This window comes from Equus przewalskii, chromosome 14 (assembly GCF_037783145.1).
Source record: "Equus przewalskii isolate Varuska chromosome 14, EquPr2, whole genome shotgun sequence".
Taxonomy (NCBI): Eukaryota; Metazoa; Chordata; class Mammalia; order Perissodactyla; family Equidae; genus Equus; species Equus przewalskii.
The window spans coordinates 59,342,203-59,368,105 of record NC_091844.1 but is presented as its reverse complement, the minus strand read 5'-3'; the positions used below and the strand labels follow the sequence as shown (position 1 = coordinate 59,368,105).

Here is a 25,903-nt window from a genome sequence, read left to right as displayed (position 1 = left end):
AAGGGACTGTCTTTTCTCCATTGTATGTTCTTGGCACCTTTGTCAAAGATTAGCTGTCTGTAGATGTGTGGTTTTATCTCTGGGCTTTCAGTCCTGTTCCATTGATCTCTGTGCCTGTTTTTTTTTTTTACCAGTACCATGCCATTTTGATCACTGCGGCTTTATAGTACATTTTGAAGTCAGGAATTGTGATACCTCAAGGTTTGTTCTTTTTTCTCAGGATTGCCTTAGCAATTAGGGGTCTTTGGTTACTCCAAATGAATTCTAGGATTCTTTGCTCCATTTCCGTGAAGAATGTCATTGGAATTTTGATTGGGATTGCATTGAATCTGTAGATTGCTTTGGGTAGTATGGACATTTTAACTATGTTTATTCTTCCAGTCCATGTACATGGAATCTCTTTCCATCTCCTTATGTCATTATCCATTTTCAGTAATGTCTTATAGTTTTCACCATATAACTCCTTCACCTCCTTGGTTAAATTTATTCCTAGGTACTTTATTCTTTTAGTTGCTATTGTAAATGGAATTGTATTCTTGAGTTCTCTTTCTATAAGTTCATTATTGGAGTATAGAAAAGCAACAGATTTTTGTAAGTTGATTTTGTACCGTGCATCTTTACTGTAGTTGTTAATTATTTCTATTAGTTTTCTGATGGATTCTTTGGGGTTTTCTGTATATAAGATCATGTCATCTGCGAACAGCGAGACTTTCACTTCTTCACTCCCTATTTGGATTCCTTTTATTCCTTTCTCTTGCCTAATTGCTCTGGCCAAAACCTCCTGTACTATGTTGAATAAGAGTGGTGAGAGTGGGCATCCTTGTCTTGTTCCTGTTCTCAGGGGGATGGCATTCAGTTTTTGCCCATTGAGTATGATGTTGGCTGTGGGTTTGTCATATATGGCCTTTATCATGTTGAGATAATTTCCTTCTATCCCCATTTTGTTAAGAGTTTTTATCATAAATGGCTGTTGGATCTTGTCAAATGCCTTCTCTGCATCTATTGAGATGATCATGTGGTCTTTATTCCTCAATTTGTTGATGTGGTGTATCATGTTGATTGGTTTGCAGATGTTGAACCATCCCTGTGTCCCTGGTATAAATCCCACTTGATCATGCTGTATGATCCTTTTGATGTATTGCTGAATTCAGGTTGCCAAAATTTTGTTGAGGATTTTTGCATCTATGTTCATCAGCAATATTGGCCTGTAGTTCTTTTTTGTGTTGTCCTTATCAGGCTTTGGTATCAGAGTAATGTTGACCTCATAGAATGTGTTAGGAAGTGTTCCATCTTCCCTAATTTTTTTGAATAGCTTGAGAAGGATAAGTATTAAATCCTCTCTGAAAGTTTGGTAGAATTCTCCAGGGAAGCCATCTGGTCCTGGGGTTTTATTCTTTGGGGATGCTTTTGATTACTGTTTCAATCTCTTTCCTTGTGATTGGTCTGTTCAGATTGTTGCTTCTTGATTCAGCTTTGGGAGATTGTAAGAGTCTAAGAATTTATCCATGTCGTCTAGAGTATCCATTTTGTTGGCATATAGTTTTTTGCAGTATTCTCCTATAATCTATTGTGTTTCTGTGGTGTCTGTTGTTATTTCCCTTCTTTCATTTCTAATTTTGTTTATCTGAGCTTTCTCTCTTTTTTCCTTTGTAAGTGTGACTAGGGGTTTGTCAGTTTTATTTATCTTCTCAAAGAACCAGCTCTTTGTTTTACTGATTCTTTATACCACCTTTTTTGTTTCAATAGCATTTATTTCTGCTCTAATTTTGATTATTCTTTCCTTCTGCTGACTTTTGGCTTTGTTCTTTTTCTAATCCCAGTTAGGTGTAATTTGAGATTGCTCATTTGGGATTTTTCTTATTTGTTAAGGTGTGTGATGAATTTCCCTCTTAATACAGCTTTTGCTGCATCCCATATGAGTTGGTATAGTATGTTATCATTTTCATTTACCTCCAGGTATTTTTTGATTTCTCCTTTAATTTCTTCAGTAATCCATTGCTTGTTCAAACAATAGCATATTGTTTAGTCTCCACATCTTTGTCCCTTTCTCAGCTGTTTCTTGTAATTAGTTTCTAGCTTTATAGCATTATGATTGGAAAAGGTGCTTGTTATTATTTCAATTTTCTTAAATTTGTTGAGGCTTGCCTTGTTTCCCAACATATGATCTATCCTTGAGAATGTTCCATGCGCACTTGAGAAGAATGTGTATTCTGCTGTTTTTGGATGGAGTGTTCTGTATATGTCTGTTAAGTCCAACTGGTTTAGCTTTTTGTTTAATTCCACTGTTCTTGTTGATTTTCTGTCTGGATGATCTATCCATTGATGTAAGTGGAGTGTTGATGTCCCCTACTATTATTGTGTTATTATTAATATCTTCTTTTAGGTTTGTTAATAGTTGCTCTGTGAACTTTGGTGCTCCTGTGTTGTGTGCATAGATATTTATAAGTGTTATTTCTTGATGGAATGTCCCTGTGATCATTATATACTGCCCCTCTTTGTTTCTCTTTACCTGTCTTGTCTTGAAGTCTACTTTGTCTGATGTAAGTATTGCAACACCTGCTTTCTTTTGTTTGCCATTAGCTTAGAGTATTGTCTTCCGCCCCTTCACTCTGAGCCTGTGTTATTGGAGCTGAGATGTGTTTCCTGGAGGCAGCATATTGTTGGGTCTTACTCTTTAATCCATCTCACCAGTCTGTGTATTTTTATTGGAGAATTCAATCCATTTACATTTACGGTGATTGTCAATGTATGAGGGCTTAATGCTGCCATTTTATCACTCATTTTCTGGTTTTCCTCCATTTGCTTTGTGTCTCGTCCTGGGTGTTTTGGTCTACCCATTGAATTATGTAGTTTTTTATGTTGTCTTTCTTTGTTTTCTCCTTATTTATTATTCATGTCTCTGTTCTGCTTTTTTGTGTAGTGGTTACCCGGAGGTTTGTATTCAAAATTTCGTGTATAGATTAGTCCATTTTCTGATGGCCTCTTATTTCCTTAGTCTGAACCAATTTGTTCCCTTTCCTCCTCCCTTCCTAAGTTATCTTTCTCATATCTTATTCCATCTTGTGTTGTGTTTGTGGTTAAAATGACAGGATTATGTTTGTTTTTGGTGTTTCCCTTCCTTTTAGCTTAATGTTATACCTAAGTATTTGCTGTCCTATTCTGATTCTGTCTAACTATTTATCTCCTAAATCTGTGCTTTGTGACCCCTTTCTCCCTTTTTTTTTTTCAGGTATGAGGGCCTTCTTGAGGATTTCTTGTAGGGAGGGGTCTCATGGCTGCAAAGTCCCTTAGTTTTTGTTTGTCTGGGAAAGTTTTTATTTCTCCCTCATATCTGAAGGATATTTTTACTGGATAGAGTATTCTTGGCTGAAGATTTTTGTCTGTTAAAGATTTGAATATGTCTTTCCATTCTCTCCTAGCTTGTAAGGTTTCTGCAGAGAAATCCGCTGAAAGCCTGATAGGGGTTCTTTTCTAAGTTATTTTCTTCAGCCTTGCTGCCCATAGTATTCCTTCTTTGTCATTCATTTTTGCCAGTTTTACTGCTATATGCCTTGCAGTAGGTCATTTTACATTGACAAATCTAGGAGATCTGGAAGCCTCTTCCACACAGATTTCCCTCACTTTCCCTAGGTTTGGGAAGTTCTCTGCTATTATTTCTTTGGACATGCTTTCTGCTCCATTCTCCTTCTCTTCTCCTTCTTGAATACCTATAATTCTTATGTTGCGTTTCCTCATTGAGTTGGATATTTCTCAGAGACTTTCTTCACTTCTTTTTAGTCTTAGTTCTCTCTCCTCTGTCTGGAGTATTTCAACATGTCTATCTTCAACTATACTGATATGCTTCTCTATGATGTCCACTCAAGCATTTGGGGAATCCGTATTTGTTTTATCTCTTCCATTATGTCTTTCATCTCTAATATTTCTGATGAATTCTTCTTTATAGTTTCAATCTCTTTTGTGAAGTAGCTCCTGAACTCTTTGAATTGTTTCTCTACATTCTCTTTTACCTCACTAAGTTTTTTGATGATAGCTATTTTGAATTCCTTGTCATTTAGATTACATATTTCTGTGTCCTCGGGACTGAATTCTGGGTGCTTGTCATTTTCTCTCTGGTCTGGAGATTTGATGTAGTGTCTGATGTTGTTAGAGGAGGTAGGTTGAGTCTTACACATTCTGATATTGTTTGGTTGCAGTTACTGCCTATCTCCACTGGGTGGGGGTTGAGAGCTGTGTATTCTGAGACCTCCACTTTCAGCCAAGATCCCAGGCAGTAGATCTGTGCTGGGCGTGTGGGGAGGGGCACTTTCTCCTGCGTGCTCTCTGGGCTTTCTTGCTCTTGCTGTCTGGTCTCCTGGGGTGTTGGCTTGATGAGGTCACCCCCATGAAAGCATTCACCGCATTAGAGGGCTTCCCTCTAGGCTGCAAGGGCCCTAGGGAGTCCTTGGTGTTCCTGTGAACCAGTGTCCCCTCCCCCGTTCCTTCCCTCATGGATCCTGACATGGTTGCAAATTGCAGGCTCTAGGGGAACGAGTGAAGTTCTCTCTTACCCCATTCCTCCTCTGAGCAGGGCTCCAGCCTCTCCACCTTCCATCATGTGGCTGTGTGTCTCTCCGATGTTTTTTGTGTAGTGCTAGGATGTCCTCTGTTGGAGTATGTATGCCCCTTTTCGTTGTATGTTGGAGAGAGTCCCAGGCAGGTTCACTCTGCCATGATGCTGACATCACTCCTATTGTTATATATTCTTGACAAATTGAGTCTTTTGTCTTTATATAATGTCCCTCTTTGTCTGTTGTAAGTTTTTGACTTCAAGTTCATTTTGTCTGATATTAATGTAGCCACCACTGTTCTCTTTTGGTTATTATTTACATGAAATCTTTTTCATCCTTCTACTTTTAACCCGTGTGTGCCCTTAATTTTAAAGTGTCTCTTATAGACAGCATATAGTTGTTTCTGATTTTTTTTATCCATTCTACCAACCTTTTCTTTTGATTGGGGAATTTAATCCATTTACATTTAAAATAAATACTTATAGAGAAGGACTCACTGCTGCCATTTTGTTATTTGTTTTCTGTATGTCTTATAGCATTTTTGTTCTTCATTTCTTCCCTTATTGCCTTCCTTTGTGTTTAGTTGATTTTTTGTAGTGATACATTTTAATTCCCTTCTCATTTCCTTTTATATGTACTCTATAGATATTTTCCTTCTGTTTAGCATGGGCATCATATGTGATATCGTAAATTTATAACAATCTCTTTTAAATTGATACCAACTTTAACTTCAATTGCATACAAAAACTCTTCTCCTTTACAGCTCCACTCCCGATTTATGTTATTGATGTCACAAATTACATTTCTGTATATTAAGTAACTGTTAACATAGATTCATTTATGCCTTTCTCTTTTAAGTAGTGTAAAAGAATAGAAAGTGGAGTTATGAACCAGAATTACCATAATACTGGTTTTTATATTTATACATATATTCACCCTTACTAGAAAACTTTATATTTTTATATGGCTTCACGTTACTGCCTAATGTCCTGTCATTTCAACTTCCTTTAGCATTTCTTCTAGGGCCAGTCTAGAGGTAATGAGCTGCCTCAGCTTTTGTTTATCTGGGAATATTTTAACTTTTCTCTCATTTTTTTTTTTTTTTTTTAAGGATTGACACCTGGGCTAACAACTGTTGCCAATCTTTTTTTTTTTTCTTCTTTATCTCGCCCCCCCCCCCCCCCCGCCACAGTACACAGTTGTATATCTTAGTTGCAGGTCCTTCTAGTTGTGGGATGTGGTACGCCACCTCAACGTGGCCTGACGAACGGTGCCATGTCCGTGCCCAGGATCTGAACCCTGGGCTGCTGCAGCAGAGCGTGCGAACTTAACCACTCGGCCACGGAGCTGGCCCCTTTTCTCTCATTTTTGAAAGACAGTTTTGCTGGATATAAATTCCTGATCGACAGTTTTTTCTTTCAGCACTTTAGGTATATCATCCTACTTCCTTCAAGTCTACAAGATTTCTGCTGAGAAATATGAGAATCTTATTGAGGATCCTTTATATGTGATGAGTTGCTTTTCTCTTGCTGCTTTCAAGCTTTTTAAGATTTATCTTTAACTTTCTACAGTTTGAGTGTGTGTCTTGGTGCGGATCTCTGAGTTTTTCCTACTTGGAATTCATTGGGCTTCTTGTGTATTGATGTCTTTCCTCAGATTTGGGGAGTTTTGGCCATTGTTCTTCAAAATAAGCTCTCTGCCCCTTTCTCTCTTTCTTCTCCTTTTGGGATTCTCATAATATGTATATTGGTCTGATTCGTGATGATTCATAAAGTCTCTTAAACTCTGTTCACTTTTCTTTCTTCCTTTTCTTTTCTTTTCTTTTTTTTTGGTAAAGAAGGTTAGCCCTAAGCTAACATGTTGCCAATCTTCTCCTTTTTCCTTGAGGAGGATTGGCCCTGAGCCAAGATCTGTGCTTCCTATATTTTTTCTGTGGGTTGCCACCACAGCATGGCTTGATGAGTGATGTAGGTCCATGCCTGGGATCTGAACCCACAACCCTGGGCCCCTAAAGCAGAGCATGCCACACTTCACCACTACACCACCTAGCCAGCCCCCTCTGTTCTCTTTTCTTCATTCTTTTTCCTTTTGATTCTTCAGTCTCAACAATTTTAAATGACTTGTCTTCAAGTTTGCTGATTTTTTCTTCTGCTTGTTTGAGTATGTTGTTGATACCCTCTAGTGAATTTTGCAAGTTAGTTATTGTATTTTTCAGCTCCAGAATTTGTTTGGTTCTTGTTTATAGTTTCTAGCTCTTTTTTGATATTCTCATTTTGTTTGTATACTGTTTTCCTGATTTTCCTTATGCTCTTTGAGATTATGCTCTTTGTAGACTGTTGTTTTGAAGTTATTGACTTGTAAGTCCAAAGCTTATATTTCTTTAGGGTCAGGTTCTGGAAATTCATTTTATTCCTTTGTGTGGGCCATCTTTTCCTATTTTTTTTAGTATGCTTTGTGATCTTTTGTTCAAAATGGCACATTTGAAAAAATAGCCACCTATTGTAGCCTTTGTAGAATGGCTCCATGCAGGGGAAGACCTCTCTAATTAGCCCTGTGTGAGGGGTTGTGCTCTTCTCAAGTCTTTTGTAGGCACTAGTTTTACCTGGGCCTATGTACGTGCTTTTCCCCCAATTCTCCCATATATACAACTGTTTCTAAATATCTTAATGTCAGTAAGAGTCACACCCCTGTTCTTCTTGATGCCTTGAATGTCCTATTGTATTTCTTTCCCCATAATCTCTTGCACCTGAGCACCTGTGCGTCTGCAGTCCCTCTGTTGCTCTCACATTCCACAGTGCCTGTCACTACTTTCAGCAGCCTCCAATCTGATGTCCATACTATGCCTTCATTTCTGTCTGACCTCTGAGGCAAACGAGACAGAAACCAGTCTCTTGAGAAGCCATTAGACATACCAGAACATTGCAAAGAAAATCCACTCTTTTCCTTCTGTCTCAAAGGAGGAACCAGGAGTTGGACAACTTCTTCCCAGCCATCCTGTGCCCATGCCAGGGAGGGGTGAGACAAGGGTGAGCGAAAACACTGTCAAGTTTCCTACCATTTTAAGTATGGCTTTTTCTTGATTGGACATTTGCTTGGTTGCTACAAATGCTTAACTAGTTTCTAGATTTCCCACAAAGCTGTTTCAATCTTTCTATTGTTGTTCATTTACTGTTTCCTTGGAGGAATGAGGACATAGAGTTTCCTAGTCTCCATCTTGCTGACATCAGTCTCTTTTAGCATGTATCTTTTGGAAAAAAAGAGGCAAAGGGGAGTGAGGTGTCAGATTAGGCTGAGTAAAAGGAACTGAATCTAGGTGCGTGATGTGGGGAGAGGCCACAGTGCTGTTGCCAAGTGTGTTTTTGCATATTCTCGTACAACTCACTACTGATAAACTTCTCTAGATACACTACTTTATTTTCACAGTAAATAATATAATTTTCTCTTTAAATAATACAGCCATGCCCTCAGAGATGCTATGGTTGTTATTGAAGCAAGTAATTGTGCAGAAATGAAGGAATAGGGAAAATGGCATTGTTCTTACTCAAATTGGGAACAGAAAGTAGGGCCTGAAAAGTACATGAGGAGATGAATGTTTGTAAGTAAATTTGACATTTTAGGGTGAAATTCTCCAGGCCTGCTAAAAAAGTGTTGGAAACTTCTGTTTGACATCATATAATCTATAAAATGCCCTTTTTGTGTGTGTGCCCCGGTACAAATCTAAGCTCTAACCTAAAGTTAATACATGTGGTTGAATTTTCCCAGGCGTATTTAGATATGCCCTATTTTAAACTTGCTTTCAAAACTTGGAAAACAATTTTTTCACACTTAGATTTTTTTTGTTGTTGAGGAAGATTAGCCCTGAGCTAACTACTACTAATCCTCCTCTTTTTTCTGAGGAAGACTGGCCCAGAGCTAACATCTGTGCCCATCTTCCTCCACTTTATAAGTGGGACGCCTACCACAGCATGGCTTTTGCCAAGCGGTGCCATGTCCACACCCGGGATCCAAACTGGCGAACCCCAGGCCCCCGAGAAGCGGAACATGCAAACTTAACCACTGTGCCACCGGGTCAGCTCACTTAGATGTTTTTTAATGTGGGAAACAGACCAGCTTAGACATTCTCTTTTGTTTTGTTGGCTAGTTAGTCTGTTATATCAATACCACATTGACTTAGTGGAGTCTTATCCTTCATACTGTAGTCCTGATATCTGTTCTTTAAAATTGTCTTAGCTCTTCTTGTACTTGCCCTTCTGTATTAATTTTAAAGTCAGGTAACTTCCATAGGAGAACACCATTGTGGTTTTGATTGGAATTGTTTTAAAACTGTAGATTAATTTGGGGCCATGTGAGATTGTCTTAATGTTATGTTTTTCTGTCCATGGATATGATATCTTTTTACATTCATTTGGGTACCCTTTAATGTCCTTGGATGATTTTTTGCAATTTTCTATAGAAAAGTCATAAAAAACTTTCGTAGAATTTTTCCTAGGTACCATGTGTTTTCTTATTATAAATGTTGTATTTTATAAAATTATGTTTTCTAACTTGTTTTATAGATATAAGAACACAGTTGATTTTCAAAACTTGATTCAAAATGTTAGTTTTATTTACTTATTTGTAAATTTTGTTAGGTTTTAAAATTCTATTGAATAATCTTCAAATTATCAAACAGTTCTGTTTATTCCTTCCCAATTATTATAATTTTTATTTGTTTTTCTTTTAATATTGTGTTAACAGGACCGGCAGTACAGTGTTGAATAGAAGCTGCTATATTGGACATCCTTCTCTATTTCTGATTTTAAGGAGAATGCTTCTAATGTTTTATCTTTAAGTGTAAAATGTATTATAGTTTTAGGTATATAACCTTTATCAAGTGCAGAAGTCCCCTTCTACTCCTTGTTTATGGGTTTGGTATTTCTTTTTTCCTGAAATGGTGTTGAATTTATTGGAAAAAACATTTTTTGTAACCACTGAAATGATCATATGTTTTTCTCCTTGCGTCTGTTGTGCTACAGAAGTTTTCTATGTTAAACTGTGCTTGTAATCCCTGGGATAAACTCAGTCTGCTTATGATTCATTCTTCCATGTTTCTTGCAGTTTTTTTGTTAATATTTTGTTGAGGATTTTCACATCTGTGTTTATGTGTGAAATTGGCCTGTAGTTTTCATTTCCTATACTACCCCTGTTTGATTTTGGTATCAATTTTACTAGCTTCATAAAATGAGCTAAGGGGTGTTTCCCTCTTTTTTAAATCTTTAGAAAAATTTGAGTAAGTCTCATTCTTTGGATGTTTGGTAGAATTCACTGTAAAACTATGTTCTCTGTGTGTGTATGTGTGTGTGTCTGTAATAGATATATAAATTCTGATTTAATTTATTTAATGGCTAAAGGAATATTCAAGTTTTTGTCCTTTTTCTTTTTTTTTTAATTTTTTTTTATTGAGGTCATAATACTTTATAACATTGTGAAATTCCAGTTGTACATTATTATTTCTCAGTCACCGTATAAATGTGCCCCTTTACCCCTTATGCCTACCATCTAACCCCCTTCCTTCTGGTAATCACTGAAATGTTCTCTTTGTCTGTGTGTTAGTTTATCTTCCACATACAAGTGAAATCATGCAGTGTTTCTCTTTCACTGTCTGGCTTATTTCACTTAATGTAACAACCTCAAGGTCCATTCATGTTGTTGCAAAAGGGACTATTTTGTCTTTTTTATGGCTGAATAGTATTCCATTGTATGTATATACCACATCTGCTTTATCCAGTCATCAGTCACTGGGCACTTGGGTTGCTTCCACTTCTTGGCTATTGTAAATAGTGCTGTGATGAACATAGGGGTGATAAGTCTCTTTGAATTGTTTATTTCAAGTTCCTTGGATAAATGCCCAGTAGTGGGATGGCTGGATCATATGGTATTTCTATTTTTAATTTTTTGAGAAATCGCCATACTATTTTTGATAGTGGCTGCACCAGTTTGCATTCCCACCAGCAGTGTATGAGGGTTCCCTTTTCTCCACATCCTCTCCAATTTGTTATTTTTTTGTCTTGTGATTATAGCCACTCTAACGGGTGTAAGGTGATATGTTAGTGTAGTTTTGATTTTCATTTTCCTGATGATTAGTGATGTTGAACATCTTTTCATTTGCCTATTGGCCATCTGTATATCTTCTTTGGAAAAATGTATGTTCATATCCTCTGCCCATTTTTTGATCAGGTTGTTTGGGTTTTTTTGTTGTTGTTGAGTTATGTGAGATCTTTGTATACTTTGGAGATCAACCTCTTGTCTGATAAATAATTTACAAATATTTTCTCCCAGTTGGTGAGTTGTCTTTCCACTATGTTCATGGTTTCCTTTGCTTTGCAGAAGCTTTTTAGTCTGATGTAGTCCTATTTGTTAACTTTTTCTTTTGTTTCCCTTACCTGAGTAGACATGGTATTTGAAAAGATGTGGCTAAGACCAATATTGAAGCATGTACTTCCTGTATTTTGTTCTAGAATTTTTATAGTTTCAGTTCTTACATTAAAATCTTTAATCCATTTAGAGTTAATTTTTGTGTGTGGTGCAAGATAATTGTCTACTTTCATTATTTTGCATGTGGCAGTCCAGTTTTCCCAACACCATTTATTGAAGAAACTCCTTTCTCCATTGTATGTTCTTGGCTCCTTTGTCAAGGATTAGATGTCTGTAGATATGTGGTTTTATTTCTCATCTTTCAGTTCTGATCCATTGGTCTGTTTGTCTGTTTTGTGTCAGTACCATGCTGTTTTGATTACTATAGTTTTCTAGTATGTTTTGAAGTCCGGGATTGTGATGCCTCCAGCTTTGTCTTTTTTTCTCAGGATTGCTTTGGCTATTCAGGGTCTTTTGCTGTTCCATATAAGTTTTTGGGTTCTTTGTTCTATTTCTGTGAAGAATGTCATTGGGATTTTGATTGGGACTGCATTGAATTTGCTTTAGGTAGTATGGACATTTTAACTATGTTTATTCTTCTGACCTATGAAGATGGAATATCTTTCCATTTCTTTATGTCTTCTTCAATTTCTTTCAATAATATTATATAGTTTTCAGCATACAGGTCTTTCTTTAAGTTTATTCCTAGGTATTTTATTCTTTCTGTTGCGATTGTAGATGGGATTGTATTCTTGATTTCTTTTTCTACCAGTTCATTGTTAGTGTATAGGAATGCAACTGATTTTTTAAAGTTGATTTTTGTACCCTGCAACTTTGCTGTAGTTGTTGATTATTTCTGATACTTTTCTGGTGGATCCTTTAGAGTTTTATATATGTAAAATCATATCATCTGCAAATAGCAAAAGTTTCACTTCTTCCTTTCCATTTTGGATTCCTTTTATTTCTTTTTCTTGCCTAATTGCTCTGGCCAATACCTCCAGTACTGTGTTGAATAAGAGTAGTGAGAGTGGGCATGCTTGTCTTGTTCTTGTTCTCAGAGGGCTGGCTTTCAGATTTTCACAATAAAGTATGAAGGTTGGCTGTGCATTTGTCATATATGGCCTTTATTATGTTGAGACATTTTATTTCAATACGCATTTTATTGAGTTATCATAAATGATGTTGGATCTTGTCAAATGCTTTCTCTGCATCTATTGAGATGATCATGTGATTCTTATTCCTCATTTTGTTAATGAAGTGTATCACATTGATTGATTTGCGGATGTTGAACCATCCCTACATCCCTAGAATTAATCCTACTTGATTGTGGCATACGATTCTTTTAATGTATTGCTGTATTCAGTTTGCTAACATTTTATTGAGGATTTTTGCATCTAAGTTCATAAATGATATTGGCCTGTAGTTTTCCTTCTTCATGTTGTCCTTGTCTGGTTTTGGTATCAGGGTAATATTGGCCTCATAGAATGTGTTAGGAAGTGTTCCGTCTTCTTCAATTTTTCGGAATACTTTGAGAAGGATAGGCACTAAATCTTCTTTAAATGTTTGGTAGAATTCTCCAGAGAAGCCATCAGGTCCTGGACTTTCGTTTTTGGGGGACTTTTATTACTATTTCAATTTCTGTATTTGTGATAGGTCTATTCAGATTCTCTATTTCTCCTTGATTCAGTTTTGGGAGGTTGTATGAGTCTAGGAATTCATCCATTTCTTCTAGGTTATTGAGTTTGTGGGCATATAGTTTTTCATAGTATTCTCTTATAATCCTTTGTATTTTTGCAGTATCTGTTGTAATTTCTTCTCTTTGATTTGTAATTTTATTTGAGCCTTCTCTCTTTTTTACTTGGTGCATCCGACTAAGGGTTTGTCAGTTTTGTTTATCTTCTCAAAGAACCAGCTCTTAGTTTCATTGTTCCTTTCTACTGTTTTTTTAGTCTCTCTTTCATTTATTTTGCTCTGATTTTTGTTATTTCCCTCCTTCTGCTGACTTTGGGCTTTGTCTGTTCTTCTTTTTCTACCTCTGTTAGGTGCATCTCAAGATTACTTATTTGAGATTTTTCTTGCTTGTTGAGATGGGCCTCTATTGTTATATGACCACTTTTGCTACATTCCATAAGAGTTGGTATGTTGTATTTTCATTTTCATTTGTCTCCAGGTATTTTTTAATTTCCCTTTTGATTTCTTAAATGATCCAATGTTTGTTCAATAGCATGTTGTTTAGTCTCCACATATTTCTCTGTTTCCCATTTTTTTCTTATGGTCAATTTCTGGCTTCATAGCATTGTGGTCAGAAAAAATTGTTGGGATGATTTCAATCTTCTTAAATTTGTTGAGGCTTGCCTTGTTACCCAACATATGGTTTATCTTTGAGAATGTTCCATGGGCACTTGAGAAGAAAGTATATTTTTGTTTCTGGATAGAATGCTCTCTGTGTATCTATTAAGTCCATCTGGTCAAGTGTTTCATTTGATCTACTATTTCCTTGACTTTTTCTCAGGATGATCTGTCCATGGAAGTAAGTGGGTGTTGAGGTCCCCTACTATTATTGTGTTGCTGTTAATTTCTCCCTTTGGGTCTATTAATAATTGCTTTATGTACTTTGGTGCCCCTGTGTTAGGTGCATATATATTAAGAAGCATTATGACCTCTTGGTAGAATATCCTTTTTATCATTATATATTGCCTCTCTTTGTCTCTCATTGTCTTTTTTAAATCGAAGTCTGCTTTGTCTGCTAAAAGTATGGGAACACCAGCTTTCTTTTGTTGGCCATTAGCTTGGAGTATTGTCTTCCATCCCCTCACTCTAAGGCTATGTTTGTCTTTGGAGCTGAGTGCGTTTTCTAGAGGCAGCATATTTTTGGGTCTTGTTTTTTAATCCATCCAGCTAGTCTGTGTCTTTTGATTGGAGAATTCAACCCATTTACATTTAGAGTGATTATTGTTATATGAGGGCTTAATGCTGCCACTTTATCTCTTGTTTTCTGGTTGTTCTATGTTTCCACTGTTTCTCTTCCTTGTATTTCTGACTGCCATTTCATTTTGTTGGTTTTCTTAGGGAGATTTCTCAGTTTTCTCTCTTTTTGTGATTTGTGGCTCTGCTCTGATTTTTTGTTTGGTGGTCACCGTGGGCCTGTATGACAGATATTGGAGATGAGATAGTCCATTTCCTTACAGCCTCTTATCTCCATTAACCTAAACAGGTTACTTCCCTTTCCTCTCCTCTTCTGAGTAATTGCTGTTACAAATTGTTCTGTTTTTAATTTTGTGAGTTTGTGGCTAAGTTGAAGTGTTTATCCTTGCTTTTGATGCTTTATTTCCCTTTCTCTTTTAAGTTGTAACTGAGTCTTTGTCTCCCTGTTCTGGTAGAGAGTTTCAGGTTTCTGATCATGTCTATTTATCTCCTTGCTCAGAGCTTTGTAGACCTTTGCCTTTTTTTGCTGGTTTGAGGGCATCTTTAATTATTTCTTGTAGCGGAGGTCTAGTGGCGATGAACTCCCTCAACTTTTGTTTATCTGGGAAAGCTTTTATTTGTCTATCGTGCCTGAAGGAATGTTTCGCTGGATAGAGTATTCTTGGCTGAAAGTTTTTGTCTTTCAGTAATTTGAATATATCATTCCATTCTCTCCTAGCCTGTAGGGTTTCTTCTGAGCAATCTGCTGAAAGCCTGATAGGGTTTTCCTTTGTAGGTTATTTTCTTTTGCCTTGCTGTTTCTCGTATTTTTTCTTTATCACAAACTTTTGCCATTTTTACTATTGTATGCCTTGGAGAAGGTCTTCTGGCATTGATGAAGTTGGGGATTAGCTTCGTCATACATATGCCACTTACTCATTTATTTATTGATTATGAATAATATAATAAACATCCATGAAACCACCTCCTAAAACAACAACTACGACCTAGACAATAATCCTCATCAAACTATTTGGCTCCCCTGCCTCACTTCACCCGAAGGTAACTGTCATCCTAAATCTATAATCTATATTGTTCATCCTTTGTTTTCCTTTTTATATAATTTTACTATGTGCGTATTCCTTAAAAATAACACTTAATTTTCATTGTTTTTATAGAAAGAGAATCACTGTATATAATTTTAGGAGCTTATTTTTCTACTTTAAATTTGCTCAGATTCCTCCATGTTTTGCATATCACTGTATTTCTTTCATTTTGACGATTGTGTAATATTCATCCATTCTCTTGATAAGCTTTTAGGTTGTTTCCTGGTACTTGCTATTGTGAAAGTACTGTTTTGTCTCTTCTTACACGTATCTCCTTTTGTACATGTGCAAGAGACTTGGATTATTGGGTCCTGGGATATGGGAAAGTTCAATATTAAAAGATAATGCCAAAGTGCTTTCCTAACTGGTTTCACCAATTTGCATTTGTATCAGATCCTGTGGATTGACTTCCTCTTCAATATTTGGTATTATCAGACTTTTCAAATTTTGTAAATGAAACAAGTATAAAACAGTATCTCTTTGTGGTCTTTATTGTATTTCTCTGATCACTAGTGAATGTTGAACATCTTTTCTTGTGTTTTTTGGTTATATGTAGTTTCTCATTTGAGGAGGCCTACTTGTATCTTTTGAGTATATTTCTATTGAGTTTACTGTGTTTTTGTTAGTGAACTTTAGAAAATATTTATTCTTGCTATTAATGTTCTCCAGTTGCATGTGTTGCAAAATATCTATTCCTGGTTTTTAATTTCTGTTTTTGCATTTTTGAAAGTGTCTTTTGATTAGCAGCAGTTTTTCATTTAATATAGTCATATTGACTTATTTATAATTAATAATTATTTATAGTTAATGCTTTTGTATCTTGGTTAAGAAGATTTCTTATCCCAAAGACTAAAATATATTCACCTATATTTTCTACTTAAGAATTTAAAAAACTATTTTTAATACTTTATTGCTTATACCATCTAGAGTTATTTTTTTAATATTATAAGGTAGAGATTTAATTTCATCCTTTTCTGTAGAGATAACCACGTTTTTTTCACCTCAATCCCTTAATTTCCCACTGATCTAACATGCCAACTCTGTCGTGTGCTACACTTCCATGTATATATGGATCTGTTTCTGTGCTCTGTTCTGTTCCATCAGTCACGCATCTACCTCACACCAATAGCACACTGTCTTTAATGGGTCCTACTATCTGGTGAAGTAAGTCTGCTCTCCCTGCCCTCTGTCTTCAGGAGTGCTTTGGCTACTCTAGGCTCTTTACTTTTCTGTGTAACTTTTCGAATGATCTTGTTAAATTTCACGGAAATCAATTATATAGAATCTATAGATTAATCTGGAGAGAATTTATATATTTGTAACATTGGGTGTCTCCAGCCATGAACATGATGTATTTTTCCAAGAATTTAGGACATTTTGTAAACATCTTTTAATGTATCTTTTATAATATTCTCCATAGAATCTTCACCTATCTTTTATTAGATTTATTCTTATGTGTTTGATATTCTCTGAGGTCATTATAAATGAAATATTTTATTTAATCATGCTCTTTAGGTTTTTTGCTCCTGGTATATAGTTTTTGACTTTCATATGTGAATCTTATATGCAGCCAACTTGCTAAACTCTCCTATAGTCTCATAATTTGTGGATTTTTTAATGTTTTCTATGTAAATAATCATATCATCTGCAATAATAAGACAGTTATATGAACAAGGATGTGAAACAGGTGAGCAAGTAAACTATGTGGATGTCCAGGAAGAGCACACCAGGCTGAAGGAGCAGCAAATACAAAGATGGTAAAGCAGGAACATGACTGATGTGTTCAAGGAACATCAAGGAAGCCAGAGTGGCTGGAGTGCCCTGAGCGGGCAGGGGAGTGGTAGGCGATGAGGTCAGAGGTACTGGACTGGATTACGTAGGGCCTTGTAGACCCCCATAAGGACTTAGATTTTCACTCTGACTCGGGTGTCCATTGGAGAGTTTTGAGCAAGGGGTGACATGATTTGATTCATGTTTTTAAAGGACCATTCTGGTTACTGTGTTGAGAATAAACTGTAAGGGTCAAGGACTAAAGCAGGGAGACGTGACAGAGGCCATTGCAGTAATCCAGATGAGATGATGGTGGTTTAGACCAGGGTAGCAGTGGGTTGAGATGGTGAGAAGTGGCCAGATTCTGGATATATTTTAAAGAACCAACAGGAATTTCTAACAGACTGGAAATTGTTTAGTAGAGAAAAAGAAGTTAAGGATGATTCTAAGTTTTTCGGTTCGAGCAACTGGAAGGTGTTTCCATTAATGTTGAAGAGTTTGAATATAGTGTCATCTTTATAAGGACTTCGAAAGAAATTTATTTTGATTCTTACTATTGGAAATAGTTGCATTTCTCTCAAGAACTTGCTTTGTTTTCATCTTTGTTAGTATCTGTTGGGGACTGTGACTACATTGGCTGCTAGAAAGTGTAGAACCACATTTGTGTCCCTTGTAGCAAAGATACAGATATCTAACGTGTATGTATTTTTTTTATTGCCCTTACTCACATTTGGCTTTGTTTTTATCTTTTCTCACTAGTTCTAATTTGTCTTTTTATACATTATGTATCCTTATATACTTCCTTAAAATGTTTTCAGAACAGGGTTTGAATAAATGGAGACAAATTGTTTGCATTATATGCCACCAAAAAGGAATTGTGGGAGGTAGTATGAATTTTTAAAAACTAAGCTAAGAGTTAGAATATCATCTTGAGCTATAAATATATATGGCGGTGTATATATTACGTATGTATATTATATATATATATTATATATTCGAGTGCCTACTGAGTTCCTACAACTCTGTGTCATCCATTCAATAATATTTAGTGAGTATCCACTGTGTGTCAGGTGCTGTTCTAGGCATTGATACATCAGTTAATAAAACAAAGAATCCTTTGGTCAGGGAGCATGCATCCTACTGGGGGAGATACTGACAAACGGCACATGTAGTGGATTAGTCAGTTTTATACTATATTAGAAGGTGGTACATACTACAGAAAAAGACGTCAAGCATGGTAAGGGAGCTTGGAGGTGAAGGGAATGTGGGTGGGTTGGAGTGTGGAGGTTGCAGCATTAAATAGAGTGATCTGGGGGGGCCACCTTGAGAAGATGACATCGGAGCACAGACTTGAAGGAGGTGAGGGCATGAGTTATGTGCCCGTCTAAGGGAAGAGCGTTTCATCAGAGGGAACAGAAAGCAAAGTTCCTGAGATAGGAGTGTGCCTGGCACATTTAAGGACCAGCCAGGTGGCCAGTGTGGAGTTGAATGAGTGGGAAGAGTGGTAGGAAACAAGGTCAGAGAGATATTGGGCGTAGGAGACAGATCTCACAGGGCCTTGTAGACTGTCGTTAGGACTTAAGTTTTTTCTCTGAGTGACAGGGGGCACCACTGCAGGATTTCAAGCGTAAGAGTGGAAATGATTTGACTTGCATTTTAAAAGGATCACTCTGGCTATTATAGTATAACTTTTGAGGGAGTTGATTATTTCTGTCATTTTAGTTATATTACAGCTAATACTGACACAGAAGAACAGAGTTTTCCGGTCACTAAGGCATTGAACACACACGTGGAAGACTTAAATTTAGATGTCCTTCTTCAGAAGGCGGACCGTTTGCGTTTGGAGGAGTCTAGCAAGATGGAGAGCTTTGAACTACTTTGTGACCACAAAGACAAGGTAAGAGACGTGTGATGGTAGTATGTTTGTATAGGTTTACTTTTTGATTTAACCTACTGTCCCATTTATGTTATAACCATGACAATTGTGTCACAGTTTACACAAGCTAAATGATTGGTGCAAAATTTTTCTATAATATGACTAAAACTTTTAAAAAGTAAATATGAGTTTATTGAGCTCTAAGATCATAAAAATGAGAACCAGAGAAATGATTATACATTTTTACCTTTCTTTGACTCTCATTAACTTGATATATTTAATAAATATTTTCTAACAGATAATGAACAAGACATACTGCTCCTCTGGTGGGGAGGGAAAGCTACATTTTAAGTTTTCTATCTTATGTTTATTAATATAACAGCCATCAGTATTTCAGTCTATTTCTACCAATGGTTAGTTTTCAGTGTTTCATGTTAGGCGAAATTGGGAAAGCCCATCCCTCCCACCACCACTACCAAAAAAACAAAAGAGGGTTTGCAATATCCAAAGGAGCAATAAATCTCTTTCTTTCCCATGAGCAATTTAAGTCTAACCTTTGTCTGAGGATTTAACAACTCTAACTCTGTTCTTTTGAGAATATATGATCGGTAATAACTTACAGATACTATCCGAAATGCTCACTGAAACAGCATACTGATAGTAGATAACTTAGAAGGGAAAATATGAAGAGGATACCACAACCCAGAGAGAGTTTATAGATTCTGGCACCCGTCACTTCTCCCTTCTCTGGAGGTGTGGAGCTGTTGTCTGGATAATATTCATTGGTTTTGAGATCCAAATGTAACACTATATAAAATCACATTTTGTAGCCATGAATATTTGAATTTAAAATGTTATGTGCAACAGATGGTTACTAGTTATCAGAGTGATCATTTCATAACGTATATAAATGTTGAATCACTATGTTGTACACTTGAAACTAGTACAATATTGTATGTCAACTATACTTCAATAAAAAATAAAAATAAAATGTTATATGCACATGAGTAGATTCAGTCATCTGTAAGTGTTAGTTTAGCTGCCTAATTTTGTAGAAGTCACAGTGAAAAACATAGTCTGGTCAAAGTTACTGAGTTAATCTAATGAGCAGTTCTGTCTTTCCTTTTCAGTATAGAGATGAAATAGAGTTTATTTGGCGGTTTGCTCGTGCTTATGGAGATATGTATGAGTTATCTACAAATACTCAAGAAAAGAAACATTATGCTAATATTGGTAAGTATTTTGTAAAGATTTATTATCCTCAAGTGACAGTTATTATCTATAATAAACCTCTAATGAATTTTAATTAAAGCTATATTATCTTATTATCTATAATAAACCTCTAATGAATTTTAATTAAAGCTATATTATCTTAGCTAAAACCAGTATGTTTAATCTATATCAATATATGGTACTGAAAAATACACACAGTCTAAGGACAAAAAGCTTCTTTTGGACTAAAGTATATGTTCTTTAAAAATATTTGAGCATAGTAGAAAAGGCAACCGAAAAACTCAAATTTCAGCTTTTAAAAGAAAGATGAGACAGTAAGTGGTAATGTTTGAGAAGCAATAATAGGCAGAAGACAGTTGTCTCCAGCGGTCGTCTTTCACCACAGTTAAACTAACCCTCCTTACTTCCTGTAATGCAGAGCTCCAGGTACCATGAAGAAATAACCATTCAGGCTTCCATATTTTTTTTCAAAATTTGCCTTGGTAGAACTAGATTGGCCTTGAGTTGATAATTGTTTAAGCTGAGTGATGAGTACAAGGTGGTTCATTATACTGTCCTGTATACTTTTTTGCATATTTAAAAAAATTTCCATAATAACAGCAACAAAAGAAAACCCAGAATGTCAAAACGTCTACACGTAGGTATCTCATCTTGACTTTCACTGAATATCAAAACTCTTTCTTGCAAAAAGCCCCTTACCTTTCATCTCTCTGAGTTTCAGGGTAGTAATTTGACATGAAAACTTCTTTAACTCTTCTTTCATTTGGAAGTCTTCTCTTTTCCAAGCTTTCCTTCTCTGGATAGCATAAGGGAGAAGCAGCAAGAAGATAATGATTCTGCAGATCTCCCTTCAGTCTAGTTTGCTGTCATTTTTATTTCCAAGAAGGAAGTATTTCCAAACTCCTTGTAATTACATTTCTTCCACTTGTAGATTTCCTTGCCAATTTACCTCTGCACTTTAATTCTCTCTAAGTGGGAGGAGGATGGGAGAAATTTTCCTTCTTTGTTCTTTACATATTCTTCATCACCTTTGTGGGGCAGTTTTTCTCTAGCAATCTGTCTTGCAGACCATATACAAAACGGATTTCTAGAGAAGAGATGTATTAACTTGAAGGTAAATAAAAATTTAACCAAAGAGAACAAACTGACTTATTTTCATATCTACTGAGAAAAATCAAAGCATGTCTGTAAACTGTTCCAACATTCATCGATATGAAACACATTTTTTTTTCCTTAAGTATCTACTGTACCCTGGGCATTAGGGCTCCTCCTGTGTTAGGGGGCAGAAATATGAAAGCAAAATAGACATGTTCTCAGAATGCAGAGGAGCTTATGGCTTTGTGGAGGAGGGGGTATTATTCGGATAATCACACACATAAAGAAACAAACGGAAATAAGTTGTGAGTAAGGAGGCTGCAGAGTGTTGCGAGTGTAACAGAAAGGAGGGTGCGAGGGCAGGTGACGGGGGCGATGTGGGGAAATCTTTCCTCTGGAAGTAACAGTCTCACATCCTGGGATCTCTGTTTTAAAATGGAGTGGGAGTTTAATTGAGTAAATGTGTGAGATGGTGAAAATGGAAAAAGAAATAGGCTGGAGGAAATTTGGGGACAAGAATGGAGCATAAATTTGAATAGGATATATCCAAAAAAAGAGACAAGTTTATAGTATCAAAGAAAAAGGAGTGAAGCCTCAGATACGTTCATTCCAATATTGAAATAAATTTAAAAGAATTCTGTTTCTTCATCTGTTTAAGAAACATTTACTCAAGATTACTGTGTTCAGGAACAATGTTAAAATGAGGACGGAAGGAGCAGAGCGAGAGGAGGAGGGACGTAAATGTGACTGAGACAGGGCTGCACTAGGGGACTTACTGTGTAGATGAGTATGGGGACAGCCGATCGTACAGGTGTGCAGGTGGTAAGGGCTGGCGAAAGGTGATGACAAAGTACAGTGGAGCTGAGACTGGCTGCAGAGGGACACTGGAACTCAGTATGAGGGAAGAAGAGTGCTGGATGTTATTATTCATAATAGTACATTTGAAATTGTTATGCCGAGGGACGGTTTGATCACTGGAAAGTGCAAAATTCTTTCATAAAACTCAAAACGGGGTGTATCATTATGCAGTACAACTTTCGAATACTGCAACTGATCATAACTTGTATTCTAAATAAAATATGAATCTTATATCTAAAGAAACATTATTATAATATCCAGAATTAAATGATCGGTACAAATGCCTCAAATGCATCTCAAAATATAATTTTGTCAGGCGAATAGCTTTCCTTTCGGGCTTCAGCTGCATAAATGAGGCTGCGAAACCAGTCTGTGTACTGCTCAATGTCCTTTTGTAGTCTCGGAGTGATGGCTGCTCCTCTCGTTTAGGCTTGTGGTAGTGTGCTAAAATGTTGATTTAGTATTTAATGTTTGTACATTAGAAAGTATTTATATTTTTCAATCGCTCATTTACAAATGGCTAACTTTTAGTAGGTGTCCACAATGTAACATTAGTTATTATTAAAATATTTCACTTTGATTTTTTCCAGTTTATGTAAATTTCTACACAGAGTACTTCTGTTAATGGATAAAGCTATAAAGTACCACCGTAATAAATTACCAAATAGAGAATGGTTTTAGCATAAAAGATTCTTGTTTATAAAGATTATCTCAACTACCTATTTAGAAGGGCATTTTGCAGATCATTGGATATTCTCTCCAAAGGAAAAAAAGAAAAAAAATAGAGCAGGGTGAAAAGGAGAGGGTGAGAAGCAAAGCCTCTTTTTGAGAAAGATTTTCAGAATGTGGTTCAGTTTTGTTGCAAGCATTTTGATTGTTTAAACCAATAGACAAACTTCCATCCAGAGTAATTATTACGGAGGGCTGGCCCCATGGTGTGGTGGTTGAGTTTGGCGCTCCCCACTTTGGCAGCCAGGGTTCACAGGTTTGGATCCTGGGCACAGACCTACACCATTCATCAGCCATGCTGAGGTGGCAACCAACATACAAAGTAGAGGAAGATTGGCACAGATGTCAGCTCAGGGCTGATCTTCCTCAGGCAAAAAAAGAAGATTGGTGATGGATGTTAGCTCAGGGCAAATCTTCCTCACCAAAAAAGAAAAAAAAAAAGTAATTATTGCACTTTTAAAAGTTATTCTAGGGGCAGGCCCAGTTTTTGCAGCGCTTAAGTTCGCAACTTCTGCTTCAGCAGTCCAGGGTTCGCCAGTTTGGATCCCAGGTGCAGACATGGCACCACTTGTGAAGCCATGCTGTGGTAGGCATCCCACATATAAAGTAGAGGAAGATGGCCCCAGATGTTAGCTCAGGGCCAGTCTTCCTCAGCAGAAAGGGGAGGATTGGTAGCAGATGTTAGCTCAGGGTTAATCTTCCTCAAAAAAAAAAAAAAAAAGAAAAAGTTATTCTAAAACTAAGAGAAATGATTTGGGAGAATTATTTCTGTACTGAGCCTCTTCATTATTGTGAGTGATGAGGCAAGAACTTCTCTGGGAAGCCTTCCCTTCCTCCTTAGATAGAGTTTCTCACCCTCTTCTCTGCCATGCTCTCTTTTTTTATCTTACTTTTACCTTTTTGCATGTAATTTGTTTTTTTCTGTACCTGCTGTCTACTGAACTGTAAACCCTTGGAGGGCAAGAACTGTGTCTTACTTGACTTTCTGTTCTCAGAGGCTCACATCCTGTGGCGCTTAGAAGGCACTCAGTAAATGTTGGTTGACTTAATTACAAAACAATTTTTATTAACACTTTTAAATAATGATTGAATGACTTTTGTTATACTTGGTTAAATCACTTAGTCCAGTGAGTTTCAGACTTGAGCACCATCAGAATCACTAGAGGCTGCTTTAAACAGATTGCTGAGTCTAGAGTTTGTGATCGAGGAAGTCTCCTGTGTGGCCAAAAATGTGCTTTTCTAACAAATTTCCAGGTGATGCTTCTGGTCTTGGGAGCCTACTTTAGGAATCACTGACTTAATTCAATAATCTACCTCGCACCTACTCACATGAAGGTACTAAGTGTAAGTCCATTTATCTTTCAGGAAAGACATTAGGTGAAAAAGCTATTACTAGAGCACCCATGAATGGACATTGTCATCTGTGGTAAGTATGTAGAATTTATGCAGCCTTTTTAAATGCTAATATGCATCTTTGTAAATTATAATGGATTTTAAAAATATTTTTGACCCATTTAACTTGTCACATTCACTGAAAAATAGTTAGTAGATAGCACAGTAATTGTTCTTGTTCTGTTTATCTTCATGTATTTTTCAGTATATATTTATTATATTTAAGGTAAACTTTCATTGAAGATTTCATAAGTGAATCTACCAAGTCCAATGGCTTTGAACATGATAAATTCTAATTAAATCTAATTTAATATAACATTTCATTTGAAAACAAATACTAAAATGATGCCATGTTTCTAAATAAGAAGTAGAAAGAGTGGTTCAAAGAATAAAAGCACATCAGCCATTTCTTAAACCTTGATGTGTCAAGGGATACAAATTCCACAGGTCAAAGAAAAACCACTTATAAGAAAGCTCAAACAAAAGGAATGTAATTAGTTGGATGGACGTAGGTGAATATCCTTGGGGCAAAAAATTTTATTCTTGAGTACATTTTGTTTTGGATCCTTTGTATGTTTAGAATTATAAATCACAAATAAGACATATATTGTTGTTAATTAACGCTTCCTTTTTCCCGCATTTGCATTTCTACATTTTTTAGTTCCTTAGTTTTTTTTCTCCTCAGCAGTACAGATGCTTTAGATGCTAGGAAGATACAGTGATAATTTATAACCCTTCTCTCAGACCTAGGTTTCTAAAACTCCACCCCTCTTCGGGATTATTTTATTATTTGAGGCACTCTTAGGCAAAAATCTCTCTCAAAGTGGCTCCCTTTCGGCAGGTCCACATCTGTCCCACAGGAAATTTGTTTTTGCTTCACCAGCTCTGAAGTACAAACCATTTTCCCAAAGCAGACTTGTTTCTCTACTCTGTCACCAGCAGGGGGAGCTCTACTCACATAAGCATCTTGAAACTTCCTGTCCCCTAGACTCCAAGGGACGCGTACCAAAATAAGAATAGGTCTTTTGAAGCTGCCCTCTCTTGGCTTAAGATAAGATGTGATCCTACCTTCTGCACTCTCTCATGAGAAAGTGGGAGGTGGAACCCAAGTACCCTAACGGTTCTATCCGCAGAAATCCCCACTCCAGGCCCCTGCCTCCACCAGTGAATTCTTTGCCTTCTCTTGTATCGCCTGGAGATGGGCGAAGGGCTAAGCCTGGCGGAACCTGTGAATCGTTTCCTTAGCGTGTCATGCATGGGTAGTAGAGAGTCTTGCTTTAGGGATTGGAGTACCTACAGATAAAGTATTTTGTGCCCTTGGTGCCTTTGCCAAAACTCTAGGAGAAAGGTAATTTTGCGGTTAACATTCTGATACATATCTTTAAGACTATTTCCTCAGTATATAATGATTTTGGCTATTATTTCTATAGCCAACTTTGCCTTCTTCTAATTTGCATAATACTAATATTAATAAGTTAACATCTGTATGCATTAAGGTACTTCTGTTCTTCCACTCTGAGTCGTAACCGTAATAAACTTACGCTGATCAAGCCACAATCTCTTCATCTCCTTTGATGTTGGAAGTGTTTGGGAGCTGGTTAGCCAGATTTGGATGCAGAAGGAGCACCCAGGTCCTGCTGTTCACGTTGAGCCGCTGCTGCCGCTCCTCCTTCTTCCCCACTTGTTCCTCTTCCTCCTCCTCCTGCTGCTGCTGGGCTGCTCTTCCTCTGCTGTGCTCTTCCTTCGCTCAAACTGCATCTGCGTCCGTGAAGAATCGTATTAAAAATGTCCATGTAATTTTAATCCTCAATCTGAGGACACTTACCAGTTTGAGCTTCCAAATTTTCACAGAGGAACAGTGTTGAATCTTCTCTGAGGGCTTCATAAGTACCTTGAAATCCATCGTGTGAGGACAGATTATGCTTAACTCTTCCTCAGTGGGTTTCCTGTGGATCTTCCACTCATCTGGTTACTGCTCCTTTGTTCATCTTCTTTCACAT

General features: G+C 36.7%; 1 protein-coding gene across 8 annotated transcripts in view; it reads left to right on the top strand.

Moving 5' to 3' along the window:
• RMDN2 (regulator of microtubule dynamics 2) overlaps positions 1–25,903 on the top strand; it is an 82,917-nt gene that overhangs the window by 30,603 nt on the left and 26,411 nt on the right. For 7 of the 8 annotated variants that reach the window (XM_070574044.1, XM_070574045.1, XM_070574046.1 and 4 more), the window contains 3 exons: positions 18,443–18,617; positions 19,727–19,829; positions 23,877–23,937. In XM_070574044.1, coding sequence (XP_070430145.1) covers positions 18,443–18,617; positions 19,727–19,829; positions 23,877–23,937 — 339 coding nt within the window. The remainder of the gene's footprint in view (positions 1–18,442; positions 18,618–19,726; positions 19,830–23,876; positions 23,938–25,903) is intronic. The other variant, XR_011526580.1, reaches the window with a different exon arrangement.